This window comes from Triturus cristatus, chromosome 2_1, assembly GCF_964204655.1.
Source record: "Triturus cristatus chromosome 2_1, aTriCri1.1, whole genome shotgun sequence".
NCBI lineage: Eukaryota > Metazoa > Chordata > Amphibia > Caudata > Salamandridae > Triturus > Triturus cristatus.
In genome coordinates, this window is record NC_140581.1 from 566,685,664 (window position 1) to 566,707,239 (window position 21,576).

At 45.6% G+C, this 21,576-nt stretch overlaps 1 protein-coding gene across 1 annotated transcript in view; it reads left to right on the forward strand.

Annotated features, from left to right (window-relative positions):
• The window catches only part of ADGRV1 (adhesion G protein-coupled receptor V1), a 1,990,932-nt gene that overhangs the window by 273,972 nt on the left and 1,695,384 nt on the right, over positions 1 to 21,576 (forward strand). Inside the window, exon 12 of the mRNA XM_085632468.1 lies at positions 21,429 to 21,555. Coding sequence (XP_085488594.1) covers positions 21,429 to 21,555 — 127 coding nt within the window. The remainder of the gene's footprint in view (positions 1 to 21,428; positions 21,556 to 21,576) is intronic.

Sequence of the window (21,576 nt, forward strand, 5' to 3'; positions counted from 1 at the left end):
TATATCGAGCTCTTTGCTAGCGTAGACCAATCACGTGGTGCGCGCTATGACGCTTTTAAACCGCGCCGTGGAACGGCCGTGTTGTTCCTGGGCTGAGTAAACGCCAGTTACGAACAGTTTCACGGTGAGTGTTGACACATAGTGTTAATCTTGGGGAATCGGACTCGATAAAGGTTAATGAGAGGAGATTTAAATACATCGAGGTCGGAACGCAAGTCGAGGGACTGTGTAAAGGGCTCGCCACTTTGAGGGGAACATTATCTTAAGGGGATGTTAAAAGAGAGGCACCCACCAATGAAATTCTTAGATGCAGAGGTACCACCTGACACGGGAGGGGGACACACCCGTATTACCCATGAATGAGATATTAAAACGGGAGTAAGCATGCACTGCTCACTATGTATTATACATTACAGACTCACGTTTGGAGTGGAACAAGTGGAGCCTTGAACGCGCATACAGAGCCGCAAGGTCTCACGGGTAAAGGTATGCCCATGGTGGGCTACATCCTGGTAAATATATGTTATAGGGGGTTCCATAAGACTATACATAGGACATTTGCCCTTCAATAACAGGTTACCAACCCAGTCTGTCTTGTGTTGTTGTGTTTGTGTATGTTCTCTTTTGTCTCCTACAGAATTGTTTTTAAATGACAAATAGAGGTGCAGGGTGAAACGAACAGACCCCACGCCCTGAAGAAGTTGCCGTGAGTGTTGTCCAATGGTAACGAAACATGTCGGCATTTTAACATATGAGCTATCACGCAGCTTAGAATAAAGTATGCAAGCCAGTGTGATCTAGCTCTTTTTCTGATATTAGTATATATCACTTAGGGGTTTGAGACGGTGCACATATTATAGCACAGTTCTCTGTTTCTTCTCTCTTTCTTAACTACACACCCTAGCACCTGTATAGTTAATCACTGGCATCAGACACATTTTCTTGCTTTTGGAGTGTTGGTAGCTGATGATGAGAATTTGAGGTAGCAGGCGAGTACCATCCTGCTTTACCCTCCTTGGTGGCGCTACCGTGAGGCACCAACACTCCTTTTCACTCCTTTTCTCACAACATTTGGGTGGCGGAGACATAAGGTTATTACACATTGATAGTTAGTGTGACTTACCTCGTAGGCAAAATTTCTTTTTCTTTCTTTTCAGTGAACTACACCGTAGAATAGCTTAGACGATAGAATCGCAAGCTGCAAATGAGTGTCTAACGTCTATGACAACCGAAACGGATGTATGAAATAATCGTTCACACTGTGAACAGGTCTTTGTTGTATACAATGTATTGAGTGGGGGATGACCTGTTCTCTGCCCCTTCAGCTCCTTTTTGTAGACTGCACTAGACTCTATAACAGGAATAGGTTAAGCATCTCACCTTGAAATAAATGCACAATCTTTGGATATAAGGTCTAGTATTCAAATCCAAGAAGCCAGATTAGCAGCATTAGAAAAACTCTGTTAAAAAGCATGAGTACTCCAGTAAATTGCCTTCAAATCACCATACACTCATATTCATGTTTACTGGCTGCTATATAACAAAGAAATGAGATAATGAAATTCAGCCCATAAAGATTACAAAATCACAATTGCAGTAATAACATTCACACTATTAGAGTACCAGAAGATCCATATATACATTTTGCATTGTTTAAATGCCAATAGAGGTGGTGCTAGACCTGACAACTGACTTAAATAGAGAAATGCAGTGCATAAACAGAAAATCTTCATAAGAAGATCACAAAAGATCCCAATAAATTAAGAAAAATTGTAATACATTTTCTCTCATAAGCGGGAATAGAGGAAATAATGCAGATTTTCCAGAAAGCTATGACATATAAAAATGTCACCATCCTCCCAGAGATCTTAACTCTTACTGAATATGTACCCTGGGAGTCAAGACAGTTTATCCCAAAATGTGAAACCTTTGTGTTTGAGGCTATGGGGCCTTTCAAGACTTGAAATAAATGTGAGTGGCACCACCAGATTTGTTTTTTACAAACTTGAGGCAGAGATGTTTTTATCTTCAATCTCCAAAGTATAAATAATTATATTGTAACTAAGGACTGGATAGATACATGAATCTAGAATTAGTTAAAAGTCTGAATGTAAAATGTTGCTGTGATTAATGATTGAAAGAGCACAATGGTGGTGGTACCATCCTAACTGACTGCTGAAACCAGTTTACCTCTGAGGCTTTAAGTCCGAAATCAAAAGAGCACTATCCACCTTTCCCAATAAAAGATAACATTTATGACGCTGATGTTAATGAACGTCTAAACTAGAATTAGTTAAAAGTCTGAATGTAAAATTTTGCTGTGATTAATGATTGAAAGAGCACAATGGTGGTCGTTTTGAGTTGTTAAAATGTAATTAAAGTGGACTTCATCAGGACTGATTTTCTTTGGTAGGGTTTCGACTCTTTTTCTCCAAGGTGGGTAGGTAGGCAAGGTATGGGGAAAAATAAAAAAAAATATAGAAGTCCTCTAGTTAAAGTATAATTTGCTAGTCAGGAAGAAGAGCTGTATAAAATCTTTTTACCATACTTTGAAGATGTCTGGTAGCAAGCCAAAAATTCTTCTGAAATAATAATGATTATTAAACATCCATCACTGCTACTTTATCTCTAATCAACCCATTATTTTTTCCCTGTAAGTCATGGAGCTGAGGGGCAGCTGGACCTTCTTGATCTTTTTTTTTTAGAAAAATGTATGCCATTTTAATTATCTTTCCCTTCCTTGTCTTCTGGAGGGTACTTGGCCTCCGCTTTTATTCCTGTTTATTATGTAGTATACACATCGGCATCTGACTTGCTCACTTCCATCTAGAGTTGGGTGCAGTGTCAGGCCTCTTAACTGAATTCTTGTAACAAGACCACTTATAGGGCCACTTAACGGCAAGCCTATCTGTGTCTATCCATAATCGTACTTGTTCTGCTGCCAGCCATGCTGCCCTGAAGCTCTCAGATTCCAACTAAATTATCTATGTGGGTAAGCCGCCACTATCCCTCCTCATCAATACCATCAAATTGGCTCCAACAATAGCAGAAAGACTAGATACAGAAAATCTTTTTTTGCGCCAATCACTTCAAAATATAAATTCAGAACTTAGTCAGGTCATCAGTTCCACTACCTACCCCAAACCATCCAGTGATATCAAAGCAGTTCTTCTAAATGTAAGATCAGCGGTGAAAAATAGAGCTTTAATTAACATCTTATTTACTGATTACAGTCTACAAGTACTTCTCTTCACAGAAACCTTTGTTAATTTAGGACTGTGCCCCGTCTTAGAGGACCTAGTGCCCAGTAATTTTAAAATTGTTCATCATGATAGAATAGGTAAAAAAGGACAAAGTATAGTGGTGGTTATCACCAGATATTACCTATTAATAAGAAAGTGTGCACACAATTTCCTGGTTCAGAAACTTTATTCATCACTCTAGATACCAGTGAACGCTAAATAGTATGGATTCTATCCTACCACCCACATTCTCTAAGCACACATTATTTTGAACAGCTACATGATATAACAGTATATTTTCAAGCAGCACTAAATCCTCATGCCATTTTAGGAGAAATCAATCTGTAGGTTGAGTCAAAGTCTGACCCTCAAGTGGCAGAAGTAATAATGAACATCACTTCGTAAGACCTCATTCAAGGGGGTCTCTGGTCCAACTAATAAAGATGGTCACACACTTACTTGACTTTTTTTTCAACAGCGGCGATTTCCTCAACATTCATACACCTTTACAAATAGGTTGATCAGACCATTTTGTCATGATTTTTGAGCAACTGATGGTCTACTTAAAAAAATCTAAACAAATTAACTGAAAAAACAAACCATCCTAACTGACTGCTGAAACCAGGTTACCTCTGGGGCTTTAAATCCAAAATCAAAAGAGCACTATCCACCTTTCCCAATAAAAGATAACATTTATGACACTGATGTTAATGTACTTCTAAACTATAACATTTCCTAAATATTACTGTAAGTGAGATCACTCTGGTCAGATTGACCCAAATAAATAATGCCTACTTCCATTGCAAATGATTCGCCTATGAATTAGCACAGAAAAAGAAAATGTCAAATATATTGGAATATATTTTGTGAAAACATCACAAAGAAGATAATCAGTCAGTTTATGAAATGCAATTTTATGAGGGCCTTAAAGAAGAAATATTATTCTTTCAAATTATAGGCCATCAACATTATAGAACTTCTAAATAATCTCACAGTATCCAAATCCAAATGCAAAATAAGTACTACTCAGGAGCTTGTAAATGCTCTTTCATTCTTCGTCCTCCATGTTAAAGTAGCCAATATCTGACGAGTTTGCATAAGCTTTTCCTAAACTGATAATGATCAAATAAATGTCAAAAAATGTGCATGACGCAGATCATAGAACTAATGGTTAGTAACAAAACACCTGGCTTTCACAGAAGTAGTACCTTCTTTAATCATAAAGGCCTTTGATGCATTTATGGAGTCAAGAAAAGGTCATAGAAATTTTAAACAAATGATTATCTAAATGAAAAAGTAGTGGAAAAAGCCATTTCTGATGCAACAGATCCATCTAGCTTCCATCCAGATTCACTGATCCCTTATAAAGAAACATTTTTTAAGTAAATTGTTACATCTCAAATTCACTATTAGACGCAACACCAGCAGACTTTACACCATTGATGGGAATGGAGTTGGTCATCTTCTCAGCTACTGATGATCTTAGAATGAAAGCTGACAGAAGTTAAATAGCCCATGCAGAAAAGTAAATGCCTTTGATTAGATCTTCGCCTTTCTGTCAGACACAACTAAGTGAGTTCAACTGGAAAGCTAAAAATTAGCTTTCCATACCGTTGAATGGGCAATTTTGCAAGGTCCACCTATCACTTATACTTTTTAAACTCTTAGCCCAATTAGTCACTTTCCTTCGCAAATTCAATATTGCTCAATATTTTTATGTAGAAGACTTTCAAAAGATTTTCAATCTCTCCTTAGAACAAGAGGCTCAATAATAATAAAATCAAACCTCTCCACGACTGAAATAGAAGTGGTCACCAATAAATGGAATACCCCTGAATTGGCCTAATGCCATCGCCACTCCCCCCCACATGTTTCCAACTAAAAAGTCACACATTTTTCTGAACTGTTGTTAAGCTTCCCAGATCAGCAAATATTGTTTTTCCATCAGAGAAACATTTGCTGGGTTTTCCCTTTATTAAATTTGAACAAATTCTAGTCAGCAGTTTCCTTAATTCCAAACTAGCTGCAAGATATACAAATACCTGGTTGCAACATACTGGTTGGAAATGGTGGCCAACATTTTTATGTCCAGAAAAGACTTTTCAGAAATAACCTATGTACTAACAGGTCTGTTCTTGAAAATCTGAATTGTAGTATGTCAGGATCCACCCTACCTCATGAATATTAATGACATGGGTCGCAAATTGTGACTCACTACAATTGGATGCCATCACAAGGATGATGGCCTGTTTGGGTAAGCAGGCCACCATGTTTGTGATCACATTTCAATAAATTAAACTTTTCTTTTCAAATATAGCCTGTTTTCCTAAAAGGAAACTGGGCTATGTTAAAAAAGAAAAGATTTCTTTAAAAAAAAAAAAGAATTCCATGGACCACTGCCTACTCTCAAAGAAGCTTTTTTAACATTCACAAAGGAGAAGGGTTACCCAAGGGACCCCTTCCATTTTATGAATGAGTTTACACCGCTACTTGGGGGTCGGTAACTTTTCAATGGTTTACAGCTGCTACTTCGGCCATAAACCATTGATAAATATGGATAGGAGTCACTATTTGGAAAAGATGCCTAGAACTCATCCCTTCCAAAGAGAGAATGTGGATTTCTTAACTATTTTAAGATCTGGTAAAATGTTAGCCACTCCTAAAATGAGTTTAGTACATAAAAGCAATGTTTCAGTCACAAACTCCAAATTGGAGCATTTGCAACTGTACAACAGCTTTGTACATCTGGCCCTAGATTATGAAAACACTGTTTAGCATGGCTTCAAAGAACTTTGACCTGCTCCAGCATATCCTAAACGTAGCAGTCAGCCTCATGCTCAGGCTAAATAAATTTGACTGTGTGTGTAAACACCTTCGCTGCCATCACTGGTTACGAGTGAGGATCAAGGAGTACTGTAGACCTTCCTGGTCAAGATTGAACTATTTCATTATGTCATAAGATCTGTCAGTTACAGATCCATTTGTCTGATCATGCTTAAATATATTTGCCTTTATTAAGTTCCTCATTCACTAACACCTCTGGAAGAAGTAGGCAGACTTTTAACAGTGGCCTTCTTCTTGATTTATAAATGTTAACTCCGATTTTCTGCCTTTCTTTTGAATTTGTCTTGCATAATAATAGCTGTGTACAAATAAAGATATTGTGGAATGCACTCGACTGATTTTAGAGTTGTGATCATTAAATACTCCGCACTGAAAAGAGGTAAGGATATGAAGGCCAGCAATAAAATGTTGGATAAAATTACCCATGAGTAAATTTTGTTGTAGGTTGCTGTACACTTTATTCTGATGGATTCATATGGCCGAATCCTCACCAAAAGAATATTCCCTAGACACCCGACTGGAACCAGAAACCCTTCATACCTGTGCTCCTGTAGCTGTAATATATTCCTTGCAGTTTGCATGCAGCTCTTTTTGCAATATTGGGATAAGGAAAGACTGGGCAAAAAAACATGTAGCTGATATAATATATGCACTCTTTGATATGATTGGGACACGTTCTTTGCAGCAGGCATATTAACCATCTACACTAGGATGAGTGAAAACATCCACTACCAGACAAAGCTCTGGTCTCTCTCCAGGAAGAACATTAATCACCAGAGTTACTTTGCAATTTTTATTGATGCTTGAAATTGCTGGGGCAAGGAACGTAGCAATCAGGTGCTTTTAAAACAATAGACATGACGCCCGCACACCAAGTCATCACCCAGTGCGGTGGCACTGACCGCACCGGCTTAGATCCGGCCCTGGTGCATCTAGTGGTGGCAAATTATATTCATGGCTAAGTTTTTCTATGGTAGGCAAATTACATTTGAGATTTTTTCTAGGATTTGCCAAAAGTTAACTGTTTTAGGATGTCCTTAGTCAGCTTGTTGCAATCGCAGACATAATTTAGAATGGATGATATGTGTAGTGTGGTTAGTGATTTTAAGTTATTTATTGAGTCTTAGGTCTTCGACTGCTTAAAAAGATGAAAAATATTAACAGATTACTAAAATGTATATTAATGATACACGCACATGCCCTACCTCTTTCCGACACCGCACCATGGCCCTAGGGAGTACTCCAATCTAGCAAGAGACATGCAGAACCTTGGCAAGTAGGTTTTTAAATATCAAATCAAGTAACAGTAACCTGCACACAAAGGCACCGTTGTGGCAAACCAGTGACAAATTTGAAGAGCTACCTCCGTGGGTGGTACAACCAGTGCTGCAGGCCTACGGAGGAGCATTTGAGTTACATATATGTTTTACCCATAGACAAGGGACTTACAGCTAGCTCAAATCAGCCAATCATGTATACACCAATCACCAGTATTAATATGACAAGCACAGCGCTTTGGCACTGAATGGCAGTGTCAAAAGCGCTCAAAGTCCTAGACTAGCACATAGATCAGGGGAAAACTGGGAGGGACAAAAGCAAAAAGTTGTTGGAAAGCACCCAGAATAGGGCCATTTCCAACAGTAGTCCACCAGTGTGATTGAGGTAATGCCAACCATGCCATGCTGATGAACAGAGTACAGTCTGCCAGCTGGAAGCTATAGCCAGACAGGGCTCCATTAGGCCAGATTCATTTGCCGTGAGGATCCACTGAACTTGTTTTCAGTGCCACAAAAAGCTTTAATTGGGACAGGCCTGATTTTGTTGCCTGCCGCATGTGCGCCCTTTCTGGGTAAGCATTAGCATCTTGTCCTGGTTATCTAGAAGTAGAGTAAGTCACAATTTTTTCCTCCTGCTCCAAAAGTTATTTCTGGTCATTCCCCTACTTTCTCTGGACTGCCTTCTAGGCACTAGATCTCTCCCCAGCCAGGCCTCCTGCATAATCCAGTCTTCAGTGGTCAGCTGGGCCCTCTGGGAGTTAGGATTCTTCTGATTTTAATGTCCCTGTAGCAGGCAAAACAAGAAGCCAACCGCTTGACCCTAGGAAAGCAGTGCCAGTCCCTGTGTGCCTGCTGAATTTAGTAGTTCTTGAGTGAGTCCACTTATTTCAGCAAGGGTTTTCTTCCAGAAGTGCCTTCACCTTCAGGCGGAGTCTTTCCAGTTCCAGGAATGTTCTGAGGAGGTGGTGAACAAGGTGTCAGATTTTTCCTGTGCCCTACCTGGCGAATAGAGAATTTCTACCTATTCTCTCATGGTCCTCCCATCTCTTTTTTGAAGCACTTCGTTTTTGCCCTACTGTAAAATGACCAAGGAGCCCCTATTTCAAGATGATAGAACTGTTCTGCCAACAGGCAGGAATCTATTCAACTCCTTGGCCACTTCCCTAGTTAAATGAGCTTATCTTCCACCTGACAAGACCCATACCAAGATGTTAGGTATCCAAGTCCTGTTCAATTTAGAAGTCTTATGGGAGGCCACTGAGGACCGCAGTCAGCTCACCACAGCTGTGGTCAGTTGACTCGGTCCTTGACTTCACTATCAGTGGTCCCTTGCTATTCAGCTTCAGGTAGCTAGATTAAACTGTAGATGTCAGAGGCCCTTCTATTTGTTATTAGTTACATCTGGTTTTAGGGGAGTTGCTTGCCTTTGGTTTGCATCTTTTGCAGGCAGGATGGTGGAGCCTGACAGGGTCTTGTGAGACAATGGCGCAAAAGGAGCTGAGCTTACCTCACCTCCTTAATGCACATAGATCGCCTGCACACACCTCTGGGAAAGAATGAGCAGGAAGGGAGCAGAGACTGCCATTACATTTCAAATGGGCTTCTGTCTTTCTCCTTCCTTTCTCAGGAGCATGGCCTGCTTCAAAGAACTCAGGGATATGTTAGGGGCTACTTACATTTAACAATTGTCTCTGGCAGACTCTCTCCATCATCCATTTTGTGGGCTACTTTTACATAGGAGTTGCAAAATGGATTTCTGAGTCCCTGCAGTCGTACACAGTCAATACATTCCAGACTTACTCTCCCATACAATCATAGAGCAAACGTGTGTGCCAGCCATGCTTCACATGAAAAGAATAAAGGGCCAGGGAGAGAGGGACTGACAGAAATCTTTTTAAAAAGAGATGCAAGTAAGTCACTCTATCTGTTCACGTCAAGCGTGACTACTTGCATCTCATGTCCATTGTCCTGTTTCCGCTTTGGCTGTTTAGGTGGAGTTTCCATGGCAATACATTTAAGGTCCAATAATCAGGTGAAAATGTATCACCAAGGTGTTACTATGGTTCCAGAGTGATTGTACATGTTCTTATACTCCCTCATGAAATGGACTTGTAGAGTTTCCCATGTAACGTAACACTTGGGGCACTGTGGAGCATGTATAGCATACTCTTGTCTCGTAGCTGGTGATTGGCTGTTATGAGACACTCTTAAGCATCAACTACTGAGCTGAGCACAGCAGATTTTCAAACCAACTGTTGTACAGTCTTAAAAACACATGTAGAGCCTTTAAAACACAAATATTCAGAACACAACTCACATCTTCACCTAGGTTTATCCTCAAAGTCCTTTCAGTCCAAACTTGCAGAAGAACAGGTTGAATATTTGGAGTATAGTGCCTGCCATTGAAACCCTCTTCCATCTCATAGCTGGGGGAAAAAACCCATCATAAATCCAGTGCCCTCCTGAAAAGCATTTGTTTAGCAAGCATTGGTGATGCAAATAGGTCTAGCTAATAGATAAAAGCACCTTTTCAGTCACTGATAGATTCAGGTACTCAATAAGTCATCATCCATGCAGTCTTTCATTCACCCTTGCTCTCATGCAGCTATTCATCCACTGACTCATTCTTACATTGTCCCACTTACATAACCACAACCAAACCCTAACTGAACAACATGTGCATGGTGGACGGTTGCTTGCAATAACCAACAAAATTAAACATAGCAGTGGGTGTCTTCTTTGCGATAGCATTGCACATATCATATTGTTGCTTTTAATTAAAAAATCCCTGAGGCATATTAACATATCAGGACTATAGCTTTATCATTGGTTTGCCACCATCGCTGACCCAGCCCTGCATTGTAAAGGCTTACGCAGAAGGCAAAAAGTGCAGTACACACACTCTTTTTCAGTGGAAGCCCACAACTTCTGCCCACTGTTTCGGTAATCACATAAGGTCAGGCAACAGCCACTGTGTCAAGCTATACCTAAAAAAATCAAGCATCTGTAGCCTAGGCAGGTTCAGTGAAGCCAGCACGAGAGGGGGTGCGGTGACCGAGTCATTCGCAGTTTTAAGCACTTCTCTTGTTATTCCCTTTTAAACATATGTGTACCAAGGTGTTTTAGAGGGCGGCGGAGAATGAAGCTCGGCTGTCGTGTGACAACCAGTTAAACTCCTCTTGAACTCTAGAGGAAGAATGGTGTTTGCTGTTTCACGTTGTGTCGCCTGCTCTTCAAGAAGAGGAATTCAAAGCCCCAAGGCCATGAAGTAGCCTCAATACAGCAGCACTGTAAAAAACATAATTTATCTGGCCAGGTCTTGCCATGGCGCTTTGATTTAATGAACAGCAGTACTGTTTGTGGGAACCGAAAATACAGATTTTTGTGTAGTTAAGGGTCCTTGGCAATTCCAAAGTAAGCTGAAAGAAATGTACTCAGCTGTGGCTGCCCCTAGGAATGCCCAGAGCTTGGCAGCCATCAGACCCCGGAGCAGAGGAGGTAAGGACATCTTCAATGGGCCTTGACAAGCTGCAGGTCACGGGGTCACCTCCTGGAAGCGGGAGCTGCCCAGCTCTTTGCAAGAAGAAATAAAGGGAGCATCGCTCGGCAGCAACATTCTTATCAAAAGTGCATTATTAGCCGTAGAAAAGGAATTACAGCCTCATTTGTGTGTGGTGTTCAGTTTGAAAAAAATGTCTTTTTTTGAGATCGTGTCAAACGGCACTTTTATCCTTACTCTTTCTTCTCTCTTTCGGCATTGACAGGGTAGAGACAGAGAGGTTTGTAGTGTTCTTTGGGTAAGTGCAGCGGCCTGTGGCTTCATTTTTTGTGAATCAAGACTTTGTTTGGAAAGTGTCTGCTTCTGGAATTGATTTCCAATCTTACATTCATGCCCTTTGCAGAATGGTGTGCTGTGCATGCGCTTGCTGTGCCTCGTGTACTGTAACCAGCTCTTCTTACTGCTAAATGTCTCAATCTGAAGGGAGAACAATTCCAGCTGGCTGCATAATTGTTGCTGAATAGCTTAAAATAAGACACCTGCATTCTATAAATAGGTGTTGTGTTTCGAAAGACACAGCCATTGCACTTTGTGGTTTAAATAGCAGAACATTTACAACCGACTAGGGCTAATAAAATCCGACCACCACAGCTTGTTACAAATTAAGAAATATGTACTTGACATCGACGACTTTATAAAAACAAGCATTGGCATAGCCAATAGGTCTGCCTTTGGGACCTTATAAGTATTTAGTTATGCAGCACAATATCCTTGGTGCAACAACATCAACTGTTGCATGGCTAAACACTTATAAGGTCCCAAATGCGAGACCTATTGGCTATGCCAATGCTTGTTACCTTATGGCAAGGTGGTCTGACTAAGTGATGAGAGATTTAGAACTGAAGGTAGCCTGTTAGTGCAGTATAAAACACCCGAGGAGACAGGTATGTTTTTGATTCTACAATGAGAACCCATTGTTCTCAATGGAGGCACTGCTACACACAATCAAATGTTGGGATGTTCTCGCCATATTTCCACTCTGGAAAAGCACTTAATTACAGTGAGAAAGTATCTGCAAGGTTTATGTGCCCTACTTTTGCAAGTCAGAACTCCTTGACATGCCTACTGACCTGCCTTGATCCTTAAATTTGTGAAATCAGAAATCTAACAATAAATGTTAAATGTGCGTGGTTGGAAATCACATTTGCAATGCTAAAAATCCTCCAATCGTGTTACTATGAGGCACCACTGGGACTGGTACTGCCTTTGTTTACACACCTATGTTCAACTGATATGGGCTTATAGCTCTAAAAATCAGGCCAACATTGGCAAGGGTGACCAGCTTGTTTTCACTGATTTCCTGCGAATTTCAATGAACAAATGAGGGTAAGTTTGTGACAAATGTAGGTGACTAACGATTTTTCTATTTTTTTAGTATTTTTTATTAGTGCTTTCGTACAAAATGTCACATACGAACATACGAATATACATAACGTCAAAATAATGGAAACAAAAAATAGATGAAAGACGTGAGACAGGAAGGTGAGGGTGCTCTAAGGATGGTCCAATACACCCCCAGCGTATGCTGGCACAGGCGCATTTTATTATGACCAGCTACCCTTTCCTGTGGCTACACTGTGGATGATTTCCTTTTGATATTGCAGGCTGTTCACATTATAGCGATGCATTCTCCGCATCTGCCCTGAGCAGCAAGCACTACACACTGTTCATCAGTGCTAGAAATGCACAAACCACTGATTGTGCTGATATACGACACCTGCGCGTATGCACCAAACAAATAAACTGTGTTTTAAACAATCTCCTGGCATTCCCAGAGAACCACTGCCACGCGAAGTGCTCCCACCTTAGAGTGAAATTTAATGCGCTAATGGAAAGCGTAAAAGCACCCTCACTTCGCTGCCGCGCGAGACGCGGGGGGAGCAAGGCTCACAAAAGCCCACTGTTGCCTGAGAGGAGGGCCGGGTATCAGAAGGCCACAGTCCCTTGGGTGGGGGTTGATGGGACTGTGAGTGGGACATGTAGTGTTTGCCAGTGGACCCTACCACTGTCACGGGGGTCCCTGGCAATACCGAAAGTAATCTCCCCCTTTGAGCGTGCCCATCGTGGACGTGTCCGACGTCCACACGGGAGGCACGTGACCTGAGAAAATAAATGGCCCGGAGTGCTGGGCGTGGCAAGCAGTGTTCTAGCCACCACTTAACAACACGTGTGTCGTGGCTAATGATTTCTAGGCCCCAACATCATACTCCAGGCCCCGACACCACACTGGCGACGAGGTGGTCTCGCCACCCCATCGCGTGCTTCACCGCCCCTCGCTCTTGCCCAAGGAGCGGACCTGTTTCCCCTCCTCGTGTGGCCGTCGCACTGCCCCGGTGTGGCCCCTGCCATCTCCAGGCTGCCTACCTGGTGCCCAGCCGTGCTGTGTACTTTCTTTGCCTGGACAGGCCCACCGCTGCGCCCTCGGCCCCCAGCGACCGCCTCCTGCCTGCCCAGGACGCTTCTGAGCCTGCGGAGCCTGTTACCGCGGAACAACACCACCTGCCTGCCGTTTCTCACACATCTCCCGTGCAACGCGTGGTCCGGACTTGCCGTTTCTCACGCATCTCGCGTGAGATGCAAATTTAGCCGTTCTGAAGCCCTGGATCACCCTTCCTGATCCCCTGGCCGCCCCTGGACACCGCGGGGCCCCTCAGGACCAGCGCACGACGCCTGGAGGACTAGTGCACCGCCCCCAGAAGGGTGAAGGTGAGCCCGCCCCTGCTGCTGCGCCCATCCCTAGCGGCCATGGCCAACGTACCCCCTTTAGAGCCGTTTGCGGTCACCGGCACCCCCCGTCACAGGCGGCACGGTGGAAGAAGTGGGTGGAACGGCTCGAGAACTACTTTGTGGTGGCAGAGATCGCGGCTGAGCGGCGGCGTGCCATGCTTCTACACTTAGGGGGAGAAGCTATTCATGACATATCGAAGGACGTAACTGAGGCTGGCCCGCCCAGGACATATACCACGCTGCGCGACGCCATCACGGCGTACTTTGAACCTTTCGCTAGCGCCGACTATGAGAGATTCCTACTGCGCCAAGCCCGCCAACTCCCGGAAGAGTCTGTGGACGTCTTTTACACAAGACTAAAGAAGCTAGCCAGCACGTGCACGCTCCCCGACGTGGACGACGAAATCCGCGCCCAATTCATCCAAGGCTGTGCGTCAATAAAGTTGCGCGAGAGGGTGTTGGAGGCGGACAACATGCCCATGCGCGACATCCTCGTACTCGGGCGGTCAAAGGAGTTGTCTAAAGCATGTGCCGCGCACATGGAGCCAAAGCCGATGGTCGCAATCAAGACAGAGCCAGTGTGCGCCCTCAAGACCGACGCCGGCGAGAACAACACGAAACAGCCTCGGCGGAGAAACCCAAGACCGGCGCAAGCCCCCCCAGGCCGCGCCTGCGCGTGGTGTGGAGGCGCGACGCCCCACAGAGGAGCATGCCCGGCACAAGGCAAAGTATGCAGCGCGTGTGGAAAGGCTAACCATTTCGCGAGCGTATGTCTGTCGGCACCCAGGAATTAACAGAGTGGCCCACCCAGGAGGGTAAGACAGGTAGAGCCGCTACATAGCACATCCACCAGCAGCGACATGGATGACGATGAAGCGGACGTGGCCTCCGTCCATGTCATGAGAGTTCTCCACACACTGGCGGCCACTCCATCCGCAGAACCCATGTGCACGGTTAACGTACGGGACCAAGCTGTGGCGGCCCTGATCGACACAGGCGCATCAATCAACCTGATGGCTGCCAGCGTATACCGGACGCTAGAAAATGCCCCGGCACTCCATCCCACGAGGGTACAAGTATACGCCTACGGCACCAGTCGCCCACTCCGCCTGTGCGGGATGTTCCGGACGGACCTATCCCACGACACTACTCGTTTACAAACCAAGATCTATGTGTCGCAAGAGGGATCGGGATTCTTGCTTGGTTGCCGAACAGCCCAAGACCTCGGGCTGATCCATTTCGCGCTCACAGTCCAAGCCCCCAGCCTCGACCATCTGGTTCGAAACCACACATCTCTATTCGAAGGGATAGGCTGCCTGAAGGGACCCGCCATCCACCTCCACATAGACAAGTCGGTCGCCCCGGTAGCCCTCCATCACCGACGCATTGCGTTCCACCTACGACCCAAGGTTGAAGCAGAGCTGAGAGTACTCGAGCGAGCCGGAATCATTGAGAGGGTAAGCGGGCCCACCCCGTGGGAGTCACCCATCGTGGTGGCCAAGAAGCCGAAACAGCCGGACGCAGTGCGAATCTGCGTGGATATGCGCATTCCCAACCTCGCTATCAAGCGCGAACGCCACCTGACGCCAACCATAGACAAAATAGTCGGAGAGCTGTCTGGCTCAAAGTGGTTCTCCAAGATGGACTTGAGGTCTGGATACCACCAGATTCCCCTGCACCCTGATTCGCGCCCGATTACCACCTTCTCCACACAAGCGGGCCTCTGGCGCTACACCCGGCTCAATTTTGGAATATCGAGTGCAGCGGATGTGTTTCAAAACATCATCCAGAACGTACTAAAGGGCTCGAGGGAGTTCTGAATGTCAGTGATGACATTTTGGTCCACGCACCGACTTTGGACGAGCACATCCAACGCCTCCAGGCAGTATTCACCCGGCTTCAAGAGCAGGGACTGACCCTCCACCGAGAAAAATGCGATTTCCTACGCAAGGACATAAGTTTTTTCGGCTACCGGTTCTCAGACCAAGGAATTGGGCCGGACCCAGAAAAGGTCAAGGATATCCACGCGGCTCCAGCCCCCACGTCGGTGACAGCAGTCCGCAGCTTCCTTTGGATGGTCACCTGCTGTGGGAGGTTCATCAAGGACCTATCTGATCTCACCGGCCCCCTTCGGGACCTCACAAAGGCAGCTGCCAGCTGGGAGTGGGGCCCGGCACAGCAAGAGGCATTCCAGAGGACCAAAGCGGCACTATCGGCCGACACCACCCTGGCCTATTTCGATCCCCGCAACGAATCGCAACTCATGGTGGACGCCAGCCAGACAGGCCTGGGGGCCGTGTTAACCCAACAACAAGCATGCGGAGAATGGGCCCCCATTGCATATGCGAGCAGGACCCTCACACCGACGGAGCAGCGGTACTCGCAAATCGAACGAGACACCATCGCCATCCTGTGGGGGTGCCGGCATTTCCACATTTACCTGTATGGGCACCCGTTTGTGGTCATCACGGACCACAAACCTCTAGTCCCGCTGTTCCAAGGTTCCTCCACTCGCCCCCCTCCTCGCATCGAAAAATGGGTGCTCCAACTCCAGGAATTCCAACTCACGGTGGAGTATCGGCCGGGCACCCGGAGCCCTGCTGACTTTCTGTCGAGGCACGCACGTCCTGCCACGGACTCGGAGGCTGCAGAAGCCGCGGCCACGGAGGAATATGTCAGAATGATTGTGGAAAGGTCACGGCCGCTACCGATCTCCTTTGAGGAAGTGGCGCGAGCCACCAAAGATGATGACTGCCTACAGATTGCCATTCAAGCCGTAACGTCAGGCAACTGGAAAGCACTCCAAAGACCATCGTTGTTCCGCACACCGGATGCCCAAGCGACCCTTAAGGCCCTCCATCAAGTCCGGAACGAACTGTCCTTATCTCCGGAAGGATGCCTCCTGAGAGGGCCCCGTCTGGTGCTACCTAACTGCCTCACCCAACAGGCATCCCTCCTGGCGCACGGCGCGCACCAAGGCATTGTGAAGTCGAAGAACCGCCTTCGGAGCAAGCTCTGGTTCCCCGGCCTCGACAGGATGGTGGAGACAATCGTCCAGCGATGTCCTGTGTGTCTAGCGACCAGCCTACCCAACCCTCCAGCGCCAATAATCACCGAGGAATGACCAACGGCTCCATGGGTGCGAGCCAGCGCAGACTTCGGCAGCCTCCCCAGGGGGAAGTACATGCTGGTGGTGGTGGACGACTTCTCGCGATACCCCGAAGTGGAGCTCCTGTCCTCGACAGCCGCTGTGGAGGTAGTTCCCAAGTTGGAAAAGATACTTGCCACACACGGCCTCATTGGGGAGCTGCGCACGGACAATGGTCCCCCATTCAATGGCGCTGAGCTGGCAGAGTATCTGCAGTCACACAGCATTAAGCACCGATGCATAACCCCGAGGTGGCCGCAAGCTAATGGGGAAGTCGAGAGACTAATGAGAACTTTAAACAAGACAATTCAGATCACACTGGCGGACGGCCAGGGCATAGAGCTAGCCCTCTATCAATTTCTACGGGAGTTCAGGGTGACGCCCCACTGCACCACAGGGGTTTCTCTAAGCCGCCTCTGTTTCGGCAGAACGGTCACCGGCACTATTCCACACCATCCCAGGTGGGCGTCAGCACCGACCCCGCCTAACCGGTCCATGGAACAAAGGACAAAAACTAATCGCGAAGCATCCCGGAAAAGGAGAGCTGCCGACAGCCCCATCCAAGTGGGTGACCGAGTGCTGGTGAGAGACCGCCACCCAGGGGGAAAGTTCCGCCTGCCCTTCGAGCTAGACCCCTGGACAGTCACGAGGATCAGCGGAACACTGATCACGGCGGTCAGGAATGGAGAAGAGGTCACAAGAAACGTGTCGTTCTTTAAGAGGGTCCCAGGCGAGAGAGAGGAAGAGTCACCCGAGCAAGAAGACTACTGGCCGGCGGCTGCCCCGAGTCCCAGAGAGGCCACGGAAGAAGAGACTGCTGCGGCAGGAGAGACTCCACGCAGAGTCGAAGACAAGGAGAGCGCCTCGACCACACCGGCCCAAGGAGATCGGGAATCGCAAGGGACACAGAGCAGCCCCAGCGTGGTGGGTACAGACTGTTCAGAGAACATGTTTCCGACTCCTTCAGAAGGGTGCAGCCAGAGCAGGTACAACCTACGCCCATGCCCGCAGCCATCCCAGAGGTACCGAGACTTTGTGGCCCGATGTCAACTCCCGAAGCGGAAGTGAGCTGCACCAAGACCAAGTAAGACTGTTCTTTTGTTTGTTCAGGAAGTCTACAGAGACTGGGCTAGAGACTCTAGAAAAGTTTGTCGTTATGCATAATGTTTTATTTCTGTTTTTACATTTGTGGGTAAAGGAGGAATGTAGTGTTTGCCAGTGGACCCTACCACTGTCACGGGGGTCCCTGGCAATACCAAAAGTAATCTCCCCCCTTGGCGTGCCCACCGTGGACGTGTCCGACGTCCACACGGGAGGCACGTGACCTGAGAAAATAAATGGCCCGGAATGCTGGGCGTGGCAAGCAGTGTTCTAGCCACCACTTAACAACACGTGTGTCGTGGCTAATGATTTCTAGGCCCCAACATCATACTCCAGGCCCCGACACCACAGGACACACAGTCTGTCTCAGTCCTACAACCCTTGGCGGCTCCATGGTGCTTGGAGTCAGAGGAGTTTGTGTTCTGAGTGACAGACTGCAGCCCCAATCACGTGTCAGCTGCAACCCCGGGGCGTGCTCCATCCCTGATCTCAGGGCTAAACAAGGCACAGGCATAGAACAGAAAGCAGACAGGACTCAGCCCGGTTTATTTTCTGTACCTTCCACTCCTTGCCCAGGGGGTCCAAACTTGTGATGTCATCGCGGGTAACAATGTGTGTAGTGTTATATTCGCTACACTTTTATTGCATTGGTGTCCGTGCCTTGCGTATTTCACTGGTGAATCTCCGAGTCGGAGTGCCTCACCACCTTAAGTTCAGCACGTGGCCCTTGCCTAGGGTGCCACCACCGGTTTGTGTGAGTGGATACTGATATGTGTGTCAATAAATAACAGAGTAACAGAAGACCCTTTCCTTCGTCAGAACACAAAATATCTTGTAGTCATATGTCTGTGAGGCGACTAGGCGGTATCGCGACTGTGTCCGATATGGGATAATGTTTTTTAATGTGCCTGAGGGAGAGAGATGTAACCTGATTACTGCTATGACCCTCTCTTTGCTACATAGGTGTGATGGTGACCAAAGAGGTGAGATGACAGTAAAGGTTGTGGTGAAGTGTATGAGAAATCACCCAATTTTGTCCCCAACCGTTGAGTGGAATGTCGTTGGGAACATTTTGCATAATTATGCGTAAATTACATGAAATGCACTTTGGGGTCTCTTGAATGAAAATGAAATGCAAGGAAATAACTTGTGTTGAAAAGTCACTTGAGATGCCCCAGAGAGCACTGGTCTTATAAGGCAATTTCTGCTTGAACCAGTGCTCTGCAGCATAAAATTGTGTGAACTTTCACACTGGTTTAATCTCTGACATTTTGTGTCATTTACCCACAGTCATACTATATGCATGTCATGGGAAAACTTGCATGGGCCTACTTCTGAGCTGCTGTCTGGATAAAAACGTACATGGCTGTGGCTGTATTTTGTGGGACAAGTTAGGTGTCTCTGTTCATGATGGCCAGAAACGTGCTCTGATCTTGTCATGGTGAATGCACTACTGTCTCAGTGAAGTGTGGTAGGTGCGAAGAAGCGCATGTCCATAATACCCTTCTAACCCATGTGATGACGTTGGAGAAGGGAAAGGCATACTCTTTCCCTGTGGAAGACGATTGCAGAGGCATGTGTTGCCTTTATTCTGACTTTGCATGAAGACATTGCCCAGACTTGAGTAATGAGCAAAAAGTTGAACCATACAGAATTCAAGACTTCTTTAACCTACGCTGACATTGCCCTTAAATATGGTCCTTATGAAGCAAGAACATAGGTAGTTGCACGTTGACTCCCAACTTTCATGTTTTAATTGATTTAATTTTGGAATTCACGTTATTTAAGCGCTCTATCTTACGTCATAGTGCGTCAATAGCCCCTTGAGTGTATTCATCATCTTTTGGCATGGCACTTAGACCTTACCACTGCAGGTAAAGTGCCTGTCCTTGGCTCCTTGGGATAAAAGAGACTCAGTGCCGATGAGCAGTCCTGCAGTTCCCCCGGGGTACAAGCAGGCATCCACTGATCGCAGCAAAAAGACAGAAGTGGATGCCTGCTTGTGCCCGGGGGAACTGACAGCAAAAATAAACAAGCATTTGCAATGCAATAGGTCTCGCATTACGCGAGTATGCGCTATTGACATTGCAAATAACAATGCCTTTTATTTTTGTTTTCGTTTCTAAAACAAATAAAAGGCATTGTCATTTACAATGTCAATAGCTTAAACTCGCGTAAATGCGAGACCTATTGCATTGCAAATGCTTGTTTGTTTTAGTTTTATATAGCGCAAACAGGACCCAAAGGTTCTGGAGCGCTTTATTTGAGCGGCAATTACAATCAAAGTCTCTCCTATGAACCCTTCCAAAGGTTCATAGGGAATTAAACAGAACTTCCCTGGCTGGTGTTTAGCATTGGGGCACTTACACTAATTTATTGTCTGCCGCAGAAGCTCACAATACCGAGGACTGGGCGTGGAACATCATTTGTCGAAATCCGTTTGACTTAAATATTGTGTCTTCAATAGTGGCTTCAAAAATATTCCTCCAATAGAGATAATGACAGAAAATATTCTACACCCACTGGGATGATAATTTTGATTAGTGTATTTAGGACACAATAGATGTGTCAAACAATATTGCTCTCGACAATGGTTGAACAGACGAAACATTGGCCACACATGCAGAATGCCAGATATTGTTACCAATTCACCTGGAGCTGCATACATGAGTTAATCCCTGACCTCACAGCCGCAAGTGAATTTGTGTTCTCGCAAATTTGCACGTCACATTGCATCCCATTGTAGAAAAGTTTTGTGGATCGCAATCATAAAAATAACTACCGTCCACTTGAAACAAATTACTCATTGCCACAATATTTTGAGGTCATCAGCTATTTGTGTGCAGTATCGCGAGACTGAAGTTAACATGTGTACACAGCCAGAACTAACAGTGTTTGAATGCTATAATTCAATGTTTAACTCAAGATTTTAGCTGCAGGAAATCATTTTCAGTAGTCAGTGTTGTATGTAATTCAAGTGGCTGAATGCCTCCGCGTGAAGCCAATTAATGGCGTAGTGGAATAATGAAAGCTCAACCTTCGGGCCATCTGCATGGGCATGCACCCAGTGGAGATACACGTTCCATGGCCTCCTTTTCATGACATGCTTTCATGATCAACAGATGTATGTGTCCCAAAACTAAGCCTGCTCAATAGGGCACAACTCACTTTGTGCTGGCGATGGAAGCCAGCACGAGTCATGTGTACTCATTCTTAAATACTTCCTGCCACCCCCAAGGAGCAGCCACACATGCACACATTCTTCCACCTAGAACCTCACATTAAGGTAGGTTGCCCTTTCACATTCCAGCCAATAAAAAGTTGCAAGGTTGATTTCGCTTGCCGGTTGTAGTGCTTTGCATAATTTTCAGAGGTTGTGCGAAAGGCTCAACGTTTACAATATTTAATGCATTGACTTGTGAGTCAAAATCTTAAAACTGCATGGAAAAATAATAATTATTTTCTCTCTGTTCAAAAACGTTTTCCTGCAAAATGATGACTGTATTGTGTACTTTTTCTGTGATTTTTAGGGTCAGTGTGGAGAATCAGATTCTGAAATCAGGATTTACGAGCTGCGAGTTGATCATTTTGGGAAACGATGACCCGGGAGGAGTGTTTGAGTTCTCCCCTTCCTCCAGAGGCCCCTATATCATACACGTAAGTCCGAGAGAGCAGGCG